We start from the raw sequence: 22936 nt of genomic DNA, 5'->3' as shown, positions 1-22936 counted from the left end.
GAAGGACTTAACATATATTCAGAATACTACATCCTAGAGCAGTGGAATATACATTCTTCTACAGTGCACATGGAACATTCTGCAGAACAGACCACATACTGGGATACAAATCAGCCCTCAACAAGTACAAAAAGATTGAGATCATACCATACATATATTCAGACCACAACAGTATGAAACTCGAAATCAACCAAAAGAAAAAAATTTGGAAAAGTAACAAATACTTGGAGACTAAAGATGATCCTACTAAAGAATACAGGGGCTAACCAAGAAGTTAAATAGGAAACTAAAAAGTACATGGAAACCAATGAAAATGATCACAACGCAACCCAAAACCTCTGGGACACAGCAAAGGCAGTCATAAGAGGAAAGTATATAGTAATCCAGGACTTCCTAAAGAAGGAAGAAAGGTCTCATATACACAACCTAACCTTACACTTACAGAGGTAGAAAAAGAACGGCAAATAAAACCCCAAAACAGCAGAATACAGAAATCAATACTATCAAAAAAAAAAAAACAAAAAAAACCCACAAAAAACAAAACAAAACAAAACAAAAAAACAAAAAACAAAACAGAAACATTAGAACAAGATCAATGAAACCAGAAGCTGGCTCTTTGAAAATATTAACAAAATTGATAAACCACTAGCCAGTTTGATCAAAAATAAAAATAAAAAGACCCAAATAAAATTAAGAATGAAGGAGAGAAGATCACATCCAACACAACAGAAATAAAAACAATAATAAGAGAATATTATGAACAAGTATGCACCAATAAAATGGGAAATCTGGAAGAAATGGAAAAATTCTTAGAAACATATACACTACCAAAAATGAAACAGGAAGAAATAGAAAATTTGAACAGACTCATAACCAGTAAAGAAATTGAATTAGTAATCAAAAATCTCCCAGAAAACAAGAGTCCAGTGCCAGATTGCTTTCCAGGGGAATTCTACCAAACATTTAAGGAAGAGTTAACACTTATTCTCTTGAAGCTGTTTCAAAAAAAATAGAAATGGAAGGAAAAGTACCAAACTCTTTCTATGAAGCCAGTATTACCTTGATTCCAAAACCAGACAAAGACCCCACTAAGAAGGAGAATTATAGACTAACTTTCCTGGTGAACATGGATGCAAAAATCCTCATCAAGATATTAGCCAACCAGATCCAACAATACATTAAAAAAAATTATTCACCACGACCAAGTGGGATTTATACTTGAGATTCAGGGTTGGTTCAATATCAGCAAAACACATCAATAAAAGAAAGGACAAGAACCACATGATCAATAGATGCAGAAAAAGCATTTGACAAAATACAACATCATTTCTTGATAAAAACCCTCAAGAAAGTAGGGATAGAAGGAGCATACCTTGAGATCATAAAAGCCATATGTGAAAGACCCAATGCTAATATCCTCACTGGGGAAAAATTGAGAGCTCTCCCCCTAAGGTCAGGAGTAAGACAGGGATGTCCACTCTCACCACTGTTATTCAACATAGCATTGGAAGTCTTAGCCTCAGGAATCAGACAACACAAAGAAATAAAAGGCATCCAAATCAGCCAGGAGGAGGTCAAACATTCACTCTTTGCAGATGACATGATAGTCTATATGGAAAACCCAAAATATTCCACCAAAAAACTGCTACAACTGATTCATGAATTCAGCAAAGTGACAGGGTATAAAATCAATGCACAGAAATCAGTTGTGTTCTTATACACCAACAATGAAGCAACAGAAAGAGAAATCAAGGAATTGATACCATTTACAATTGCACCAAAAAAAAAAAACAAAAAACCATAAAATACCTAGGAATAAATCTAACCAAAGAGGTAAAAAATCTATACTCTGAAAACCATAGAAAGTATGAAAGAAATTAAAGATACCAAAAAAATGGAAAAATATTCCATGCTCCTGGATAGGAAGAATAAATATTGTTAAAAAGTCAATACTACCCAAATCAGTCTACATATTCAATGCAATCCCTATCAAAATCACACCAGCATTCTTCACAGAGCTAGAACAAGCAATCCTTAAATTTGTATGGAACCAGAAAAGACCATGAATAGCCAAAGCAATCTTGAAATAGCAAACCAAAGCATCACAACCCTGGACTTCAAGATGTATTACAAAGCTGTAATCATCAAGACAGTATGGTACTGGAACAAGAACAGACACTCAGATCAATGGAACAAACTAGAGAACCCAGAAATAGACTGACAGACATATGGCCAACTAATCTTTAACAAAGCAGGAAAGAATATTTAGTGTAATAGAGACAGCCTCTTCAGCAAGTGGTGCTGGGAAAACTGGACAGTGACATGTAGAAAAATGAACCTGGACCACTTTCTTACACCATACACAAAAATAAACTCAAAATGGATGAAATACTTAAATGTAAGACAGGAAACTATCAAAATTATCGAGGAGAAAGCAGGTAAAAACCTCTTTGATCTCGGCCACAGCAACTTCTTACTCAACACATCTCCAGAGGCAAGGGAAACAAAAGCAAAAGTGAACTCTTGGGACCTCATCAAAATAAAAAGCTTCTGCACAGCGTAGGAAACAATCAGCAACACTGAAAGACAACCAATGGAATGGGAGAAGATAATTGCAATTGCATATCAGATAAAGGGTTCATATCCAAAATCTACAAAGAATTTATCAAACTCAACACCCAAAAAACAAATGATCCAGTGAAGAAATGGGCAAAAGACATGAATAGACACTTCTCCAAAGAAGACATCCAGATGGCCAACCAACACAAGAAAAAATTCTCAACATCACTAATCATCAAGGAAATTCAAATCAAAGCCACAATGAGTACCACCTCACACCTGTCAGAATTGCTAACAGTAACAACTCAGGCAACAACAGATGTTGGCGAGGATGCAGAGAAAAAGGATCTCTTTTGCACTGCTTGTGGGAATGCAAACTGGTGCAGCCACTCTGGAAAACAGTATGGAGGCTCCTCAAAAAATTAAAAATAAAACTACCCTATGACCCAGCAATTGCACTACTAGGTATTTATCCAAGGGATACAGGTGTGCTGTTTCAAGGGACACATGCACCCCAATGTTTATAGCAGCACTATCAGCAGTAGCCAAAATATGGAAAGAAGCCAAATGTTCATCGATGAATTAATGGATAAAGAAGATGTGGTATATATATATATATATACAATGGAGTATTATTCAGCAATCAACAAGAATGAAATCTTGCCATTTGCAACTACATGGATGGAACTAGAGGGTATTATGCTAAGCGAAATTAGAGAAAGACAGATATCATATGACCTCACTCATATGAGGACTTAAGACATAGAACAGATGAACACAAGGGAAGGGAAGCAAAAATAATATAAAAACAGGGAGGGCAAGAAAAACATAAGAGACTCTTAAATATGGAGAACAACCAGAGGGTTACTGGAGCAGTTGTGGGAGGGGAAATGGGATAAATGGGTACGGGGCATTAAGGAATCTACCCCTGAAATCATTGTTGCACTATATGCTAACTAACTTGGATGTAAATTAAAAAAAAATAAATAAAAACAATAAAAAAAGAACACACAAATAATTCAACAGAACACTTTGTTGGTAAAGACAGTAACATTGCAGGCCGCACCTCCTCCAGGACCATCCAGCTGAGAACCACCATCACACGAAATCAAAACTTTTATCAAATTTAAGTCCTGGGCATCTTTGTTCCTGGCCGGGCACTTGGTTTCCCCATGCCGGTGACTTTTTCAATTAATTAACATTTTTTTTAACTTTTTTTAATGTTTATTTATTTTTGACAGAGAGAGAGAGGGACAGAGAGACAGAGCATGAGCAGGGGAGGGGCAGAGAGAGAGGGAGACACAGAATCTGAAGCAGGCTCCAGGCTCCGAGCTGTCAGCACTGAGCCTGTTGTGGGGTCCAAACTCATGAGCTGTGAGATCATGACCTGAGCTGAAGTTGGAGGCTCAACCGACTGAGCCACCCAGGTGCCTAACAATTTTTTAAAGTTTATTTTTGAGAGAGAGAGAGGCAGAGAGGACACAGAGTCCGTAGCAGGCTCCAGGCTCTGAGCTGTCAGCACAGAGCCCCACACGGGGCTCTAACTCACAAGCCATGAGATCATGACCTGAGCGGAACTCAGAGGCTTAACCGACTAAGTCACCCAGACACCGCTCAATTAGTTAACAATTACTTAATGTCAGTTAATTACTCCCACCATGGCTCAGGATTTCAACAACAGCTTTCTGAATTCCTTGCAAGATGTAGATGTACCTGACTTTGCATGATAACAGGGAAAGCAGATTCCACGATTGCACAACAGAGGGTTTACCTGGATTGAAAAGTCATTTCCAAGTCTTGGCATTTTCCAATCCTTGTGAACCTTGAAGACATGTGAGATAATGTGTTTGGTGTCTGCAGAACCAAAATAGGAAAAGAAAATCCCAGCAAGCTCAGTTGATGGGTCCAACAAGATGCTCAGTGCTCTGCATCCATTACCTCATCTACTCTTCTTGGTGAGGTGGTAACATCACTGCACCTGTTCCATTGACACCGAATCCAAGACTTATAATAACCCAGCTGTCACATGAGTAGAGTACCAGCCTTCTGAGTCCAAGCCCTCATCCCTACCCAGCCCACCTTATGAACCACCTGACTCATGAATAGTGAGGGGCAGTTATCATCATACAATGTCATTATTATTTGCAATAATATTACCACCAGACAGAGATGCAGAATGAATCCCAATGTAATAGTATGTATTTCTTTCTATAAAAAAAGACATTGCAGGGGCGCCTGGGTGGCGCAGTCGGTTAAGCGTCCGACTTCAGCCAGGTCACGATCTCGCGGTCCGTGAGTTTGAGCCCCGCGTCAGGCTCTGGGCTGATGGCTCAGAGCCTGGAGCCTGTTTCCGATTCTGTGTCTCCCTCTGTCTCTGCCCCTCCCCCATTCATGCTCTGTCTCTCTCTGTCCCAAAAATAAATAAATGTTGAAAAAAAATTAAAAAAAAAAAGACATTGCAAAGTTCAAGTCTTATCAGATTACACAAGGGCCATTGCTGTTTCTCTTTTTACTGAGTCTGACTCCCCAATATCTAATTGTCTCCATTATACTTAATAACTAATAATGGTCTTAATAAACTTGATACTAAAATATTACCATTTATGACCAGCATTAATTATGCAAGGCTATGGAAAGGAAAACATATAAGTGACTGTCCCAATACTCTGAGGGTTAAATGCTGCTTGACAAAGATGGTCATGTGCTGGTGTTTCTTAGCCCTCCCAGGGTCACACAGAGGCAATCATATCCAGATAGTAAATGAGACAGCTGGTGCAGAGGCATCCAATGGCAGATTCGGGAGGCTGCCTGTACAGCTTCATAGCTGAGGCACAGAGCTGTGCTCTAGGAGAGGCGCAGGGAGAGGGAAAGCCAGAGGGTAAACAGTTTCATTTTGCTTTTCAAGCTACAGGCACTGAGCCACCTCCTGGAGCCCTCACTACTTTGGAGTAATGTAAAGGAGGACCCATCAGGTAAATATTTCAGAAATATTGTGCCTTTCTAAGAGTTACCTGAGCAAAAAATATTGTCACAAGTCAGTTGTAATATTTTGAAACTCAGGAGGTTAGAAATTCCCTCAATTTAAGTGTAGACAAGTCCCTGGCAAAGGAGGCAGGAGTCCTTGAAGGACAGGAGCACAAGCAGTTGTAATCCTTCCTTGGTTGGGTGGACATTGGGTGTGATGACCAAAGGCTGGCCAGGTGCTGCAGGGCCTGAGGGTTGGACAATTTATGGGCCGGTCTACAAAAAAAAAATCGCAATATTGCCAATATCAAACAAAGTGAAAAAGTTACATTAATTTAGAGGATAAAATAAATCATGGCATATTACAAATTCTAAAATGCTCAAAAGCACCACCGACATTACAACATCCAGGCAAATAACATATGTTGTAGCACAATCAGCTCACCAAAAACTAGCCTAGAGTCAACCAAATCACAATTATTGACCTGTTGCAATAAGGGAATAAAGTCACACTAGAGGAACCTGGAACACCTCACCAAGCACAGACTTTGTGGAAGGGGCTTTGAAGCAGTATTTTGAGGGACTCAGAGCAAAGCATGGCTGTGTGTAAAGGCATCAATGTCAGGTCTTCAGTGAAAAGTGCACCCAGATCCTATCTTCTAGGAAAACATAAAGTGCAGCCAGATGGGGGGTGTTTTGTCCAGAATCTTTTCTCTAACGTTCTGTACCTCTGTGTGCAGGCTACTTCTCTGGGTGGAAGTGACTAAGTCCTCCAGGTAATGGGATGTTTTCCTACTGATGGACTGAAGTTTCTGATGATCCATGAATCTAAAGAACAAGTTCTTTCACTGAGAGAGAAGCAGTCATCAAAGAAGACATTGTTTTGATTTTAAGCTGCAAGATGGGGGAATGATTACTCTTGTTATTGTTGCAATGGACTTTTTCCTTTACCCATTCACCCATCCTGTGGATGAAAGGGCAGGTTTTTTTTTCTTTAACCCATGTTATTTTTACCTTGTCACAAAATATTTTTACCAAATAACTTCCTGACACAGTTCTGTAATAATAACTGTCTCTCTTCTGTTTCCATCCTCAGCTAATGAATGACTGTTGGATTGCCTCATAACATGGAATTGATTTTGTAACATCATTTACTATAAATATAATGGAAAGATAAAACAGTGCTTCCACTAACACAATTGATCACTTTAAAATGTGATGGCATATAATGTTTTCTTTTAGCTTTAAAACTCAGAATGTGTAATTTCATGCAAATTGTTCAAATTATTATCACATTTGAGCAAGCCTCTTTAAGTTTTTTCATACATAGCTCTAAGATTTAGTATTTTCTAATTTTTTTTCCTACAATTGTTAAACCTAAAAGACACTTTGTATTGACAAGGCTCATTAAATACAGCATTTTTTTCAACGTTTTTTATTTATTTTTGGGACAGAGAGAGACAGAGCATGAACAGGGGAGAGGCAGAGAGAGAGGGAGACACAGAATCGGAAACAGGCTCCAGGCTCCGAGCCATCAGCCCAGAGCCTGACGCGGGGCTCGAACTCACGGACCGTGAGATCGTGACCTGGCTGAAGTCGGACGCTTAACCGACTGCGCCACCCAGGCGCCCCTAAATACAGCATTTTAAAACTGTGTAGTCAGGGATGCCTGGCTAAGCGTCTGACTATTGATTTCGGCTCAGAGCATGATCTCACGCATGGGGCTCATGCTGACAGTGCAGAGCCTGCTTGGGATTTTTTTTCTCTTTCACTCTATCTCTACCCATCTCTCTTCATCTTTCCATCACTCTCTCCATCTCTCTCTCTCTCAAGAGAAATAAACTTAAAAAAATAAAATAAAATTGCATAGTCAAATAACATTGATTAGCTTATTAATTCTGCATGAGGATTTTGTACTGAAACAAGTGTTTCTTCAGGAGTCTTACTGTCCAGGTTATTACTTTACACCTATTATGTCTGTAACTGCAGGAATTCACCAGGATAAAGAGGTGTGAGAGAACAGATCCTGTATATTGGATCTATGCCACTTCACCCACACATGTCCTTGCTGTCAGTAGTTACACTCTACAGGTCTGTGGCCTACAAATGTGAAGTCTGAGAAATTGCATTTCATTCAATTCACATCAAAAATCAATACCAAGGCAAAGTGCATGAATTACTGCATATAATTCGTTAGCATATTTACAACAGGAGAAAAATTCCCAGTTTGACAAGGTATCAAAAAGGAACAAATTTTCCACTCATAATTTTACCTGTCTTATGAAGGGAAGAATTTGCCACAGACCAGCTTCTGGTTTCATGTATTTCAACCTGTTTTTTCTGACTGACCACATACAGGTATCCCCCACTTTTCAAAAGTTCCACTTACTTCACTGTACTTCTATCAAAGATCTACATTAGTGCTTATTTTCACTAACTAGAAAAAAATCAAAACAGAATTTTTCTCTTTAGGAAAAAATACTAAAATCAGAAATAGCATTCAGTGCTCAGTGTTTTGCTGTGAGCCCTCATAGAGGCAGAGCACACCCCAAGCAATAAGAGTGTCACCACCCAGCTCCTTCCCCCTAAACTACACTCAGCATCTCAGCATGAAACCAGCACAGACATGAACTGAGTCTGTGAGCATTAGTTCTTTATCTTGATTTATTTTGTGCATCTGTTAGCAAAATGTATTGTAAGGAATCAGAAAAGCTTAAGAGGTTATTTTTAGGGTCTCAGAATCCTCAAAAAAATTTTTCCATATAAATTAATAGTAATTGATTTTTGCTTTATGTCATTTCAGTTTACAAAAGGTTTCACATAAATGCCATGCTTTCCTATACAGGGAAACCTGTACTCCAGGGGTGAGGTTAGGACTGGATAGGACACTTCCCGATAAAGATCCATCTTCAGACTCTGCTCCTTTGAGTCAAAAATTACATGGATGTAGAGCTGTGTCTGGAGAACATCCCAACACCTGGGACAGCTAAGGATATATACCTACACACAGGAGTGATAGAGACAGTCACACATATCTGAAAGAATGGTGGGAGTGGGAGCAGACTAGCATTTATCTTGTTCCTGGAAAAAAATCTGAGTGGCTTGCTCAGCTTGCATAGCAGAAGATGGAGCCCTGACTTCCTCTACAACTCACCCAAGGGGAAACCCCAAATAGGAAGCTGGTTCAGGTACTAGACAGCATGAAAAAGTAAACAAATAATCTCCAAATGTCAAGTACAGAAACCTAAATTAAAATATTAGGTTTGGCTACAAACGTAAACAGTTGATTGCTTTGGTAGCATATGTTAGCAAAAAGTTACTAAGCTATCTGAAATAGGTTGGTTTTGGTTGTTGCAGTTGCTTTTTATCAATGCATTTCTGAAAGACAACCAGGATAGCTAGGTTTAAATTAACTGGAGTCTTCATATCATTGGAAATGACTAATTTACAGTTATTGCTTTTATATTATATGAAATGCATACATTTTGTACTGTGTGGTGTTGAGCAGAATTAACAGCTCCTTTCTGACTGAATGAGTGTGAGGGATGTACTGACTTTCTTTACCTCTCCATCTCCAAAACATGGGTAATAGACTAGGAGTGTCTGAAAATGAAATAAGGAAGCATATATAAGAAGATCTGGTGCAATGTTTTGTAAACAAGAGCTTACCTTCAAAGCATTCACTTCCCTGCCTCCTCAGATCGAGCCTCCTACCCTTTATTCCCACCCTTGCCCTGCATCATCACCCTCTTCCAACACATTCTCATGGCCTCAGAGCCAGAGGGAATTAAATTTCCTAAACATGTTGGTGGTAAATTTAGGAAGAAACCCACATAGTCACAGGATGACCTTTCTGCCACATATCTTTTGACCACACTTTTCCATTAGAGCCCTTGGACTCTTACCCACCAAAGGAATTGGGTCAGTACAGCCATGGGGCCAGAATGAGACTTCTGACTGGCAAATTATGGGTAATATTTGGTGAGTGTTCAGCTGGTCAACAAAGACAAGCAGCATTCTGAGACAATGTTTGCCTTAAGGCTGGTATTTCAGAGACTGGTCCTGACTCCCCACCCTCCCTCTGACCCCAAACAGAAGTCCCTGAGTAGCTTGCACTTCGGAGCCAGACTTGTTATGATTTTCATAAGATTTGCAGCCCAAATTCACTGAGTGCTGGTTTTTGGTAAAAATAAAAATATATGGTATGATGTGAGTGTATGCATTGTAATAGGTTAGAAGGATTGACTTGTTCTGCAACTTCAGTCAAGATCTATGTGGCATTTGGATCCAACCAGTGACCTGTAACCATAGCTTCATCCCTGTTCCATGGACACTGAGTTCACCTGCCTCTGCTGTTCAATTTCCATTACAACCAGAGGGCTTGGTAGCATCCCAAACAAAACCTCAAAGTCCTTCTGGCACAGGCTTAAAAGAAACTTTGCAGCCACAAATCCCTGGCATCCTTGATTGCAGACACCTTGGTGTGATTTTCAGACCCAGGAAGGATTAACTCCCTGACTCATGTGCTTTGACCTTTAGCCCATGGCCCTTGATGTTCATTGCTTTGTTCTAGAATCACCTGCAGACAATTAACTCTATGGATGCCTGACCCCCACCATGGAGTAGTGACTAGAAACTCTGAGGTAGTGCCTGGCTTTCAATGGCAGCCAGAGGATTCTGCTTCATGACCAGGGAGAGAACTGCTGGCTGGACTGTGAGCCAGCCTCTCAGAGACACAACTATCATTGATGTCAGCCTCAGGTAGACTGTGTGCTGTTCCCCTTGTCCTGACCCCAAGGCTACAGAGGAGGGAGGTCCTATGCCACAGAATGGGATCAAGGGGCAATTCTGCCTACTTATGCAGGAGACAGAGATCAATGATTGAGAGAAGATAGAATTGGGGTGGGAAGGGAGGGAGTGAGAGAAGGAAGAAAAGCCTAAGATCTATTGCTAGGACGAGGTTCTCCTTCACCAAGTACTGCAGGAACAGTGACCCTCAAGTGTGACTCAACAGCAGGAAGCAACAGGTGAAAACATCCCAAGCTGAGTCTGGGTGGTGTGTGGGTGCCTTGGACTCTCCCATATGCTCTGCCATCAGGCCCCCTTGTGGGGACCCTCTGAGATTTGTTCTGAATCCTCTTCAGGGCCAGGCTGCCTAGACACAAGCAACCACCCATTGCTCTTAACTAGACACTTTTCAAATCAGTTACTCTGGTATAATTCAGCCAAAACACTGGCTTCTAACTGTGGACTTCAAACTAGTGTCTTGACCCATTTCACACTACCAGTGTACATATTTAATGCCAATAGACTATGACAATGGTTACATCAAAAAGCTGCCATTACAAGTTACATTTGCCAGGAGACAATCAGGTCTCAGAAAGAGGCTTCAAAACAAAACTCACAGAAAAAATGTAACATATGCTCAGAGGAAGGGAACCTGCTCTTTTCAACTTTACCTCTTTTTTCTACATCCTTGTGGATTCTCCTTCCCTGTATTACTTAAATGAATTTTCATTCTATAAGACATTAGCTATATTGACACTATTTTCTCAACAACAACAAAGACAAGCTTAAGAACACTAATCCAGTTCATGCATTAATTCAGACAATACTAACCTGCCCCAGTTATGTTCCAGCCACTGGATACTACAGTGAACAAAACAGAAAAAAAAAAAATCAGCTCACATTTTAATGGGAGACAGAAAGGGAGAGAAACAAACAACCCAACAAAACAGAAGTTTCAATTGATAAATAAATAAATAAATAAATAAATAAATAAACAAACCAACCAACCAACCAGGAAAGGATGAGAGGTGGAGAAGATTGCATAGTGGTCCCAATTTTAAACGGTAATGTCAGGAATGGTCCCCTGGAGGGCTGACCAAGTAACAACCCTTATTAAAGAACAGAACACTTGAGCAATGGAGGGAAAGATAAATCCATAGTGCACTTTGGGGCATGGGTAGCTTAGGGTGTATTGGGTCACCCAAGTAAGTAGAAAGACCATCAGCTGGATTCAGAGGTAGTATCCTGGCACCAATTAATAAGATTCTAATCATCCAATTTAGATGTGTAAGTATTTATCCCACAACACCAAGCCATGCTCCAATACCAGCTGGGTGTCCTATAATTTAACTCAATTTTGACACAATCTACCTGGCAATAGCATCAGACCCAATAGGTTAAGGACTCAATCCTAAAAGACATCACCCCCCCACACACACACACACACACATACATCAGATGCCAGTCACATGTCCAGGCTATCACATGTGCTTCTGACTACCCTGATAGAAATTGGAATTTCCAATGACCCACCCCTTGGATTGATTAATTTTCCAAAGTGATGCATAAAACTCAAGAAACATTATCATTAAATGACTTATTATAAAAGGGTATAACTCAGAACAACCAGAAGGAAGAGATGTACATGGAAGGTGTGGAGAAAGGTCCCTGAGTATCCATGGCCTCTGCAAGTAGACTAATCTCCAATCATCAACCCAGAAGCTCTTAGGACCCAATTCTGAGATTTGGGGATTTTATGGAGACTTCATTACATAGTCATGATTGATTAAATCTTTGGTCATTGGAGACTGATTCAGTTCCCAACTCCTCCCCTCCCTGGAGGTCTGGGTGGGTGGGACTGAAATTTCCAACTCTCCAATCACAATTCCCTGGACTCCTTTGCTGTGGGTCCAAAAGTCACTTAATTAACATCACAGGAGACACTTTTGTGCTGTCATCACTTAGGAAATCTCCAGGGTTTTAGGACCTCTGTGCCAGAATCAAGGACTAAAACCAAATACACATCATGTTATAAATCAGAACATCACAGGACTTAAGGTGGCAGTTTTGAGCTGGAGCTATCTGGTGGCACTGTGGGTGCAGAGCTGGTATTAAAGTCACCAGACTGGACAAGACTCTGAGGGAAGGAACACACCTAGAAAAGAGGTACGAGGCCTGATCCTGGGTGAACCCCTTAGGACAGGCCTGGACGAGGTTCTTGGGGATGAGGCCAGACTGGAATTTCTTCATATCTAGACCAGGAGAGATAAACAATTCTCCCCGTGTCTTGGAATTAAGGAAAGAATCAAGATCATACTGCCCTTTCAAATCCACCTGAAGAGAACCCTGGAGAGACAGGCCAGGCAGAATCTGGAGCCTTGGACTCTTATCTTCCTGCAATCTGAGTCAGTTTGTCATGTTGAAGTACCTGTTTATGTCTTTCCTCTCATCAGACCCAGGACTTCCGGAGGGCAGGAACTGAGCTTTTACCTTCTTCCTAAAGTCAGTATCTGACATCAAGTGTTCTGTGAGTACCTATTAAATCAGTGAATGATGAATAGCACAGCTCAGGAACTGATACCATTTTTCATGGAGGATAACTAAGTGCAAAGTGGATTTGCCATGGTGTGATTCAGGTACAAGACTGTAGTATATAAGAAGAAGCGACTATCAGGGGACACACCCAGGGTCTCAGGCCCAGCATCACACCACTGAGGACACCTGCACTTATAGATATTTGCAAACAAAATGAAGCACAAAATGCTGCTGTGAATCAAGAACATTCTCTTCACTGTTTGAACCTGATTGAGTCAGGGACATCTTTTTTTTTTTTTTAACTTTTTATCTAAATTCAATGTGGTTAACATACAGTATAATATCAGTTTCAGGTGTACAATATGATTCAACATTTCCATACATCACCCAGTGTACATCACAAGTGCATTCCTTAATCCCCATCACCTATTTACCTCATCCCCCCACCACCTCCCCTCTGGTAACTGTCAGTTTGTTCTCCATAGTTAAGAGTCCATTTATTGGTTTGGAGTAAGGCATTTCTTTCTTTTTTTACCACCTGTATCCAAATATCTTTGTAGCCTGAAGGAGTAATGCCAATTCTAGGAAGAAAATAATCCAACATATCCCCAAAGAAATGTATTTCCTACAATAATGTGTATCACAGGATTACTTATTACAAAAACAAACAATGACAACAACAAACCTCCACTGAAACAAAAGGAAGAACACACAAATACACACAAAATGGTAACAGCCTAAAAGTCTAGCAGTAGAGAACAAAATAATAATAAAAAAAACAATTTAATAACAGGTTGGCTAGGGAATAAAAAAATAAGAGAGGACAGACAACAGGTCCTGACAGGGTCAGATTGAAGGTGAAGTGGAAGGGAGTGGAAGAGGAGGAGCCTGGGAGGGGTGGGCAGCCCCAGGGTGGGGATGGGGGAATAAAAGCAGGGTGACCAGAGAGGTGGTGATCACTGGCTCTAGATCTCTCCCTTCTGAGCTTCCTCCGCCTCTCAGCACACTATGGCCCAGCGCCTGCACAGTCCCCTGCTCCTGCTGGCTGCTCTGGCCCTGGCCCTGGCTGTGAACTCCCAGAGAAACTCCAAAGTCGGAGCCCCATGGGATGCAGATGTCAATGACAAGGATGTGCAGGAGGCACTAAAATTTGCCCTCAGCGAGTACAACAAGGCAAGCAACGATGAGAACCACAGCCGTGTACTGCAGGTGAAGAGTGCCCAGAAGCAGGTGAGTCCCCTCCACCACCCAAGTGCCCCTGGTAGAGCTGTGGGGACTGGGCCCCGAGCAGAGGGGTGTGGCCTCACGGCATGGCCATCATGTCCCCTGTCTGTCCCTGTGTCTGGCTGGAGGGGTTGCTCTCTGACACCCTAGCAGGAGTACTGGGACAGAGGACACTCCAGTGCTTCTCAGCAGGCTGTGTCCAGTCTTTTGTGTTCACCACAGCCCTTCCCCTACAAGGACACCAGAGTGCCTGGGACCCAGGCTGAAGACCAGGTCACAGCAATGGCCTTCTTTGGTGATTTCAAGTGCCAACCTGGCCAGAGAACAGAAGTGTGAGGGTCAGGACCCCTGTCCAGTCCCCTTACATCTGTGCCCCAGCCTCACAGGACACGGACTTCAGTGTGAGCTGTCAATTAAATGATCACAAGCAGAGGAAAATCAGGCCCCACACTTGGCTGCCCTCCTGACTCTGCCACTGAATGACTTTTTAAGCACTTTTTCCTTTAACTTTTTATTGGAGCACAGTTTAAGACTTGCAGAGCAATTGCAACAATAGTTCATAAAATCCCTTTATATTCCTACCTAGATTATCAAATGTTGTATGTGGGATATATGCATTTGTTTTTCTGAACATTTTGAATTAACACCTCAGTGTACATTTCCTAGAAGCAAGGGCATTTTCTCACATGACCACAACACAGTTTTGGAAATCAGAATCAACACTGATACAATCCTCCAATCCACAGACCTCATCCATATGTCACTGATTGTCACACTGATATCCCTTATACCCAGGATTGCCAGGTCACGTGCAGCAGCCTCTGTCCTGCAGCTTCCTTTACTCTGGAGCAGCCCCTCCATCTATGATCTTGACATTTTTGAAGGGTCTGGCCCATTGTTTTTCCTACTGGGGCTCAGTTTGGATTGGTCTGATGTTTCCCTGAGATGAGATTCAGGTCATGAAGAAGTGGTTTGTCCTCCCTGCCTCCCCTCACCAGGTTCCTCTAAACTAACCTACGTTCTATGTCCTCATTGTGCAATGGAGTTTAGGACCCACACCAATCATCCTCCATTAGGCAGGGCCCTTTGTTCCCTGAGCACCCATGTTGTCAGCAAAGACAGACAGGGTGATGAGCTAGCCTGTGGTACCCAATGTATCCCTGAGCAGAGGAACCGGTGTAAAAATCCAAACCTGTCCTGAGATCCTGGAGGAAAGGCCTAAAGTGTTGATTCCTTTGACAGGTCACATCCATGGCAGCAGCCTCTTGGATATGACATCTCATTCCCCACCCAAATATTGCCTCATCATCACCAACATCCAGAGGTAGAGGTGTCATGACTGGGGTAGAAAGAACCACAACTACCCTGTCTCTTCTAGCCTGTCCTGGAGATCTGGTTAAAGAGCATAGTCATCAGAGTCCATAAGGGGGTGGGAGGGAGTCTCAGGAAGGGCCACTGGGCTTTGCAGACTCTAAGGAGGGTGAGGATTTGGGCCAGCTGACCTGGGGCCTATTTGAGAGTAGAATAGAACCTCACAGCAATGAAAGCCAGCATTTAGGGCTCATCCTCCTTCTCTTGAAACTTCAGAAGGTGGGCCCAGAATAGACCATTTCTTCTCCTGCAGCATTTGGCTGGCACTGTGTCCTTTGGATGGGGCATGTGCTCCCTGTTCACTGGTTCCCTGACAGTCTGCTCCTCTTAAGTGTGACACTATCTTGGCATCACAGCTCATGGGTCCGTGTAGAGAACTGACACCAGAGGGATCCCAGGATGTACCTGTGACTCCATGAGGTAGTGTGTGGAGCCTGGTCCCAGGCCCTCATCCCATGCTTCTCCAAGTTCTGATCTGCATGTCTGTGGGATGCCCTGTATGAGGACAGGATTCGTTCTCTCCTGCAACCTCAAATGTAAAAGACAGGCAGGTGTGTGACACACTTTAGAAATATCCCCATCATAAATAAAAGTTAAAACATACGACGGCAGGGCCAGCCTTTTATTACATTAAAATGTATGTATGTATGTGTGCATGCGTGTGTGAGAGAGAGAGAGAAACAGAGAGAGAGAGACAGAGGCATAGAGACAAAGGGAGAGAGGTGTCTCATTTCCTAGTGTGAACTGAGGGAATAAATAAACTGAGCTGCATTGAGGAAATGTAAATATCTATGGGGTTGACCCATGTAACTGGAATTTAGCTTACATGTATCCATTACATGACCGTCTTCCTGAACCTGATCCAGAATCTGTTGCAGCACAAGAGCCCTTACTGTGGGCTTAGTCCCTGCCCTGGCTCCTGGCGAGGGAGAGGTTTATTAACCCAAGCCCTGCTGGCTCCCCAGACTGAGCCTCCCTCTCCAAACCCAGTTAACAGAATTTTGGTCCCTGGCTTCCACCTTCCATCTTACTGCTTCTTGCCCTCTGTCAGCCTGAGACCTTGTGGAACTTCTCTGTGAATCAGTTACAAAGTTGGTTGTGTATAGCCACTGGGCCAGCCCTCAGGAGGTGGCTGTGAGTTTCTGAGGTACCTGTTTTGGCAGCATAAATACTGGTGTGAGGGCCCGATAGCAGGAGGGTAACTGTGTATGTCAAATTATCAGGTGTTGTGAGAAAACCCTGCTCTCCCCATGTACAGGTTGTGGCTGGAATAAACTATTTTCTGGATGTGGAGATAGGCCGAACCAAATGCACCAAGTCTGAGCCCAACAAAGAGAGCTGTCCCTTCTATGAGCAGCCAGACTTGCTGAGGGTATGTGCCTGATGGGGGCCAGGGGCAGCCAAGCAGGGAGGAGGGGTGGGAGTGAGCCTGTGTCTGTGGGGTGCATCACGTGTGAGTGCTCGGGCTAGGGGTGTGCAGGTGTCAGTGTGTGGGTAGGGGAAGGGTACATGTGTTTGCATGCTACTAATTCGAATTTATATGGGGAACTTTGCCTGGAAAAGTGGAGCTTCATGTGCTTTGGGGGCGGTTGCTGGTGGGACAGAGGAAGCAGCTGTGGTGTGTTTGCTGGGGAGAAAGAGGCCTTTAATCTCTGCCTCAGCTGCCTGAAAAGACTGGAAATTCGAGGCCTGTGAGGGGCAGAAACCCTCTGATGCTGCCCTAGGCCTGGCTGGTTCTTGGGGATCTTGTCTTCGCATGAAATTTGCACTTCTTTTGTCTGCCAGCCCCCACACCCTACTTCCTTCCATGCGCGCCTGTGTGTGTGTGTGTGTGTGTGTGTGTGTGTTTTAGTCTTGGTCACAGTCCCTGGATCCCTCCCTCTGCACCTGTCCTAGTGTGGCCCACTGGAAGTCAGGGAATTTGGGGGCAGTGCCCTGTCTATCAGGGGCTCTGGGGCCTTCCACAGGCTTCTCCTAAAAGGGCTGTGGGGGTACATTGACCATGTAGCAACCTGCGGGTGGGGGTGGGGGCAGGATCCAACCTCCTGGATTTGAAGCCATGGGCATGGTGACCGGGAGGTAATGCAGAGCCCTGCATAGTGTTATGGGGTTTTGTAGGGTGGGAGCTGAATGTCCAACCTCCACCATTCTCCATCTGCTCTTCTGACTTCACCAGGCTGGGCATTTTCCTTTTGGACTGTAACCATAACTGTCCATTTCTTTTCCTTTTCACAGAAAAAGCTCTGCTCCTTCCAGATATACACTGTCCCCTGGCTGAGCGAGAAATCCCTGGTGAAGTCCCGCTGCCACGATGCATAGAGGACCCCGTGACAGGCCCCTTCACACTATCATCCTCCTTGTAGAGCTGCTAAGCTTTTGACCCTGCCGAGGTGAAAGTCCCCTTAGTGTGCCAGCACCAGGAGACAAATAAAGGGTTCTGGGACATTTTTGGACAGCTTAGTGACTCTACCTCCTTTCTTTTCATTGCTTTCCAAATGCACCAGATATAGTGCAAGTGTTCTGCTCTATCTTAATCAATAAACACTAACATCAGCTAATTTTGGCTTATTCATTATCTTGGATATATACACAGAAGAATGGTTTGAGTAATTCCTTTAAAAAGAGCTCCTGGTCCCAATGGCTCTAGAAGGCAGAGGAAGAGCTGAAAGCTGACAGGGCCATGGTGGGATTGTGAGGGGAGCATGCTATCATTTCTTAGGATGATTGAATCAGAGACAGGCTGGGAAACCAGCCCTTCAGCTATGGTAATCACACAGGGAAAAGGAGGGGACATAAGCTGCTCATTCTGGAGACTTGACTGCTGTGTTTAAAAAGAATTCAGAACAGGAATGGGCAGAAGGAAGAGTTCAGATAGAAGCCATAGCCTAGGGCCACCCTGAACAGGGCTCTGCCAGGAAATAAAGTTCAACCATGTGTGCTGAGCCTATCACACTCCTGTTGTGATTTTCACTGGTAAAATACCCTAGAGACAAAATAAATATTGATTTATGCCTACCTTTTTGTTCAGGCACCTACAGGAGACAAAGACTAAAAGTTTAAGTATGTATATGTAACTGATTGTGGAAATACCAATTAGAATCAAGATCAATCAAGGTCAGAATCAGCTTGGTTACATTAGAAAGAGTAAAACCAACTCCACATCACTGTCTCAAGACTGTGTCCTTAGAGCTGCCTCTGGGATCAAGAAAAGCAAGAGAAACACATATCCAAGGACAGGTGTAGGTGTGCTGAGTCTTCTGAGTGCTCAAGTTCAGGTCATGGATCAATTGGTGGTCCTGTCTTTTTTATGACATTCTCCAACACTCCACCCCTCGTGACCCTCTCTTACAATCTCATAGTCCTTTCTTCTGCAGTGGACACAGATGTTAGCAAGGGGTTTCATTAGCCTAGAGATGATTCTTTTGGTGGATCTCTGGCTGCATTAGAGGCAGATGCCATAGCAAAAATAGAGGCACATGCAAGGCAAAACACATTTAAGACAATAATTTCCAAAATCAATGAATTTTTTTTCTACCAAGAGCACCAGGACCCAAATAATTTATTTATTAGGTCCCTTGAAATTGGGATTGGATCTCTCAGGCCATTAACTTGTATCTTCATGTGATTTAATAAAGATGATACATTAGCAGATTCATCAGTTATGAATATACAACATCCTGTTTGCATGATGACATAGGTTCCATCCTTGGAGGCAGTAATAATATCCAAGGCCATCCTACTTTGGAGGATAACATTTCTCATTAGAGTCATTTCAGTGTTCAGTAAGGACAGACGTTGCTGGCTACCATTCAGAGTTTGCTGAGTATATATCCTAAGGACTTCTATATGTGCAAGAACATCTTCCTGGCTATGGAGGCAACAAAGACAGCAGACAAATGATCATACCAGTGAAATGCAGAATGTGTCCATGTAACCTTGAGGATAGGGAAATGGTAGCCACTGTTACCAAGGGACAGATGCTACCCTATACCCATGTAATGCCCAAGTGCAGTGGCTCAACCACCCAGGTGGAAACCATGTCACACAGCTTTTGAGTGCTACTGAGTAAATACCTGAACTTATAGTCAATCAATTCCAAACTAGTCACTATCCCTTAATTATGACAGAATGACCACATGGTTCCAATGAACTATGTACTAGCCCTAGTTTGTTCTTCTGCAATGTACTGCTTTAGGGCATTCTAATCCTTTCCCTCAGGGAGTGATACCCACCATGGCAACCCTGATGAGCTTGAGAAGGTCACCTGCTCACGTGCCCAACAGTGAGATGGATTTCTTCAGCAGGCATAGAAGTGAGTCTACCTCACCACCTTAGTGTCTCTCACCACTTAATCTCAGAAGTCCATGCCATCACGTCTTCCCTCCCAACTCTAGGACAATGTGGGAGGAAACTGCTCAGGGATAGATATAAATACTAAGAAGTATATATTAACTGGGGACCATGATATCCATACCATAGCCTGACCTCTGTGACATGTTGGTTGATACACATCATTAAGGCATGTAAAATAACTCATGCCTTTCTAGTACTCTCATAAGACTGACACTATCCCATCAGCTTACATCTACCTATTTGTCCTTTAAAACAGACCCAGGTTGAGAATGAGACCCCTCATGTATAGTTTCTCTCAACCTGTGAACAGAAGAGGTGAGTTTTGTGTTCACACACCTGCATCATACCATGGGGTAACAACCATCAACATCTCCATTCAAAATGAGTGAAATGGATACTAGCCCTTTGTCTGATATGTCATTTGCAAATATCTTTTCCCATTCAGTCAGTTGCCTTTTAGTTTTGTTAATTGTTTCCCTTGCAGTGCAGAAGTTTTATCTTCATGAGGTCCCAATAGTTCATTTTTGATTTTAATTCCCTTGCCTTTGGAGATGTGTCAAGTAAGAAATTGCTTCGGCTGAGGTCAGAAAGGTTTTTTCCTGCTTTCTTCTCTAGGGTTTTGATGGTTTCCTGTACCACATTCAGGCCCTTTATCAATTTTGAGTTTATTTTTGTGAATGGTGTAAGAAAGTGGTCTAGTTTCATTCTTCTGCATGTTGCTGTCCAGTTCTCCCAGAACCATTTGTTAAAGAGACTGTCTTTATTTTCCATTGGATATTCTTTACTGCTTTGTCAAAGATTAGTTGGTCATATTTTTGTGGGTCCAATTATGGAGTCTCTATTCTATTCCATTGGTCTATGTGTCTGTTTTTGTGCCAATACCATGCTGTCTTGTTGCACACCTGAAAAACAAATAATCCAGTGAAGAAATGGGCAGAAAACATGAATACACACTTCTCTAAAGAAGACATCCAGATGGCCAACAGGCACATGAAAAGATGCTCAACATCACTCATTATCAGGGAAATACAAACCAAAACCACACTCAGATACCACCTCATGCCAGAGTGGCTAAAATGAACAAATCAGGAGACTATAGATGCTAGAGAGGATGTGGAGAAATAGGAACCCTCTTGCACTGTTGGTGGGAATGCAAACTGGTGCAACCACTCTGGAAAACAGTGTGGAGGTTCCTCAAAAAATTAAAAATATATTTACGCTATGACCCAGCAATAGCACTGCTAGGAATTTACCCAAGGGATACAGGAGTACTGATGCATGGGGCACTTGTACCCCAATGTTTATAGCAGCACTTTCAACAATAGCCAAATTATGGAAAGAGCCTAAATGTCCATCAACTGACGAATAGATAAAGAAATTGTGGTTTATATACACAATGGAATACTACTTGGCAATGAGAAAGAATGAAATATGGCCTTTTGTAGCAACGTGGATGGAACTGGAGAGTGTTATGCTAAGTGAAATAAGTCATACAGAGAAAGACAGATACCGTATGTTTTCACTCTTATGTGGATCCTGAGAAACTTAACAGAAGACCATGAGGGAGGGGGAGGGAAAAAAAGTTAGAGAGGGAGGGAGCCAAAGCATAAGAGACTCTTAAAAACTGAGAATACACTGAGGGTTGATGGGGGGGTGGGAGGGAGGGGAGGGTGGGTGATGGGCATTGAGGAGGACACCTTTTGGGATGAGCACTGGGTGTTGTATGGAAACCAATTTGACAATAAATTTCATATTTAAAAAATAAAATATAAAATAAATGGTAAAGTTTATAACATCAAACATATGGTCTATTAAAAAAAATGAGTGAAATGGGAGGGACACAGAAACCACTGGGTAATAGATCTGAAATCTAGCTGAAATAATACTGGAAGCTCATTTCTTAGTACTCAATTCTACTCCTGCCCAGATGTCATTCTACATGGCTGCTGACTCTGCCTTTTGGATCTTTGGTCCAAACTCTGAGTCCTTTGTCCTTTTTCCCTCAAAAGTAGCATCAATTTGCAGTTGAGTGTTTTTCTCAGCTTACTTCATACTGGTGGAATTTGTGGGGACAAACAGACTACTGTGTATGGTACAGTCTCCATCTCATTCAGTCCCTGCAGACAGTGCTTCACCTGAAAGAATTCTTTTAAATTTTATGACTCTTATTGGGGTTCTTTTCAAATGTTAGACAAAAGTGACACCAAAAATATGTTAAAAAGAAGCCATTATCTAATTTAGGCTGCTGCTGACAGACAATATCCTCAACTTTTTAGAGATGTTTTGGTTGATTAAGAATGTCTGTGAGATGCCCACACCACTAAACATGTACTGGGCCTTTTGTGTGACTGAGTAATACCATGAGGAAACAGCTATAGTCTTCCTGAGGTTTTAATAATTTCACAGTCATCTCCTTAGTCTCATACTTGATCATGCTTTCCTGATAGCGTCCTGGGTTTGATCTCTGCTATGAAGACATGGCTTCATTTTAGCATCATTTCCCATATTTGGATGCTGCAAATCTTCGAAACCAGGAAACACCTAATATTTTCATTTGTTTATTTCATTTTTTAATCCTGCACATTATGTCTTTCATCATGCATGTAATAAACAGCAAGAAAATTTCAGATGACACCTTTAACTCTCTGGCTAGAAATATCTTCAGCTAAATCATCAGTTCATTAGATATGTCTTTGACTTTCCACATCAGTGAAGGCTTTATTTTTGGTCAACTTTCTGCCCCTGCAGGATAAAAATTCATCCCTTTAGTTTCCAATATATTTTCTTATTTTATTTTTTGCTTTTCCTGGGAGCTCCTCAAAGTCTAAAACTCTAGTACCAGTAGGGCAGATTAGCCTTCCACCATTGGTCTCTGCAAATTCTGAAAGTGTACTCTTATTTCCCAGTTCCAGATACATCCCCACAGTTTAGATTGTCTGTTATAGAAGTATCCCACTTTTGCATAATCAAAATCTGGATATGTCATCTATTCCTGTGTACACATAAAAATAGACCAAAACATAGCAGTTCCAAACAACAAATCATTTCATAGTGTCAGGAATCCAGAAATGGTTTAGGAGGGTGGTCCTAGCAAAGGCTTTCTCATGACGCTGTAATCAAGTATATTTTAGTAGCATACACA

The 22936-nt window shown here is 42.2% G+C and overlaps 1 protein-coding gene across 1 annotated transcript; it reads left to right on the top strand.

Moving 5' to 3' along the window:
• The first annotated feature begins 13854 nt into the window (after nt 1-13854).
• Nucleotides 13855-17774, top strand: LOC115509689 (cystatin-C-like). Its single transcript, XM_030309020.1, has 3 exons — nt 13855-14076; nt 16700-16813; nt 17677-17774. The coding sequence occupies exons 1-3, from the start codon at nt 13855-13857 to the stop codon at nt 17758-17760; spliced, it is 420 nt and encodes a 139-aa protein (XP_030164880.1). The 3' UTR covers nt 17761-17774.
• The last annotated feature ends 5162 nt before the right edge of the window (nt 17775-22936 follow it).

Source organism: Lynx canadensis, chromosome A3 (genome assembly GCF_007474595.2).
Source record: "Lynx canadensis isolate LIC74 chromosome A3, mLynCan4.pri.v2, whole genome shotgun sequence".
NCBI lineage: Eukaryota > Metazoa > Chordata > Mammalia > Carnivora > Felidae > Lynx > Lynx canadensis.
This window is presented reverse-complemented; position numbering and strand designations above follow the sequence as displayed.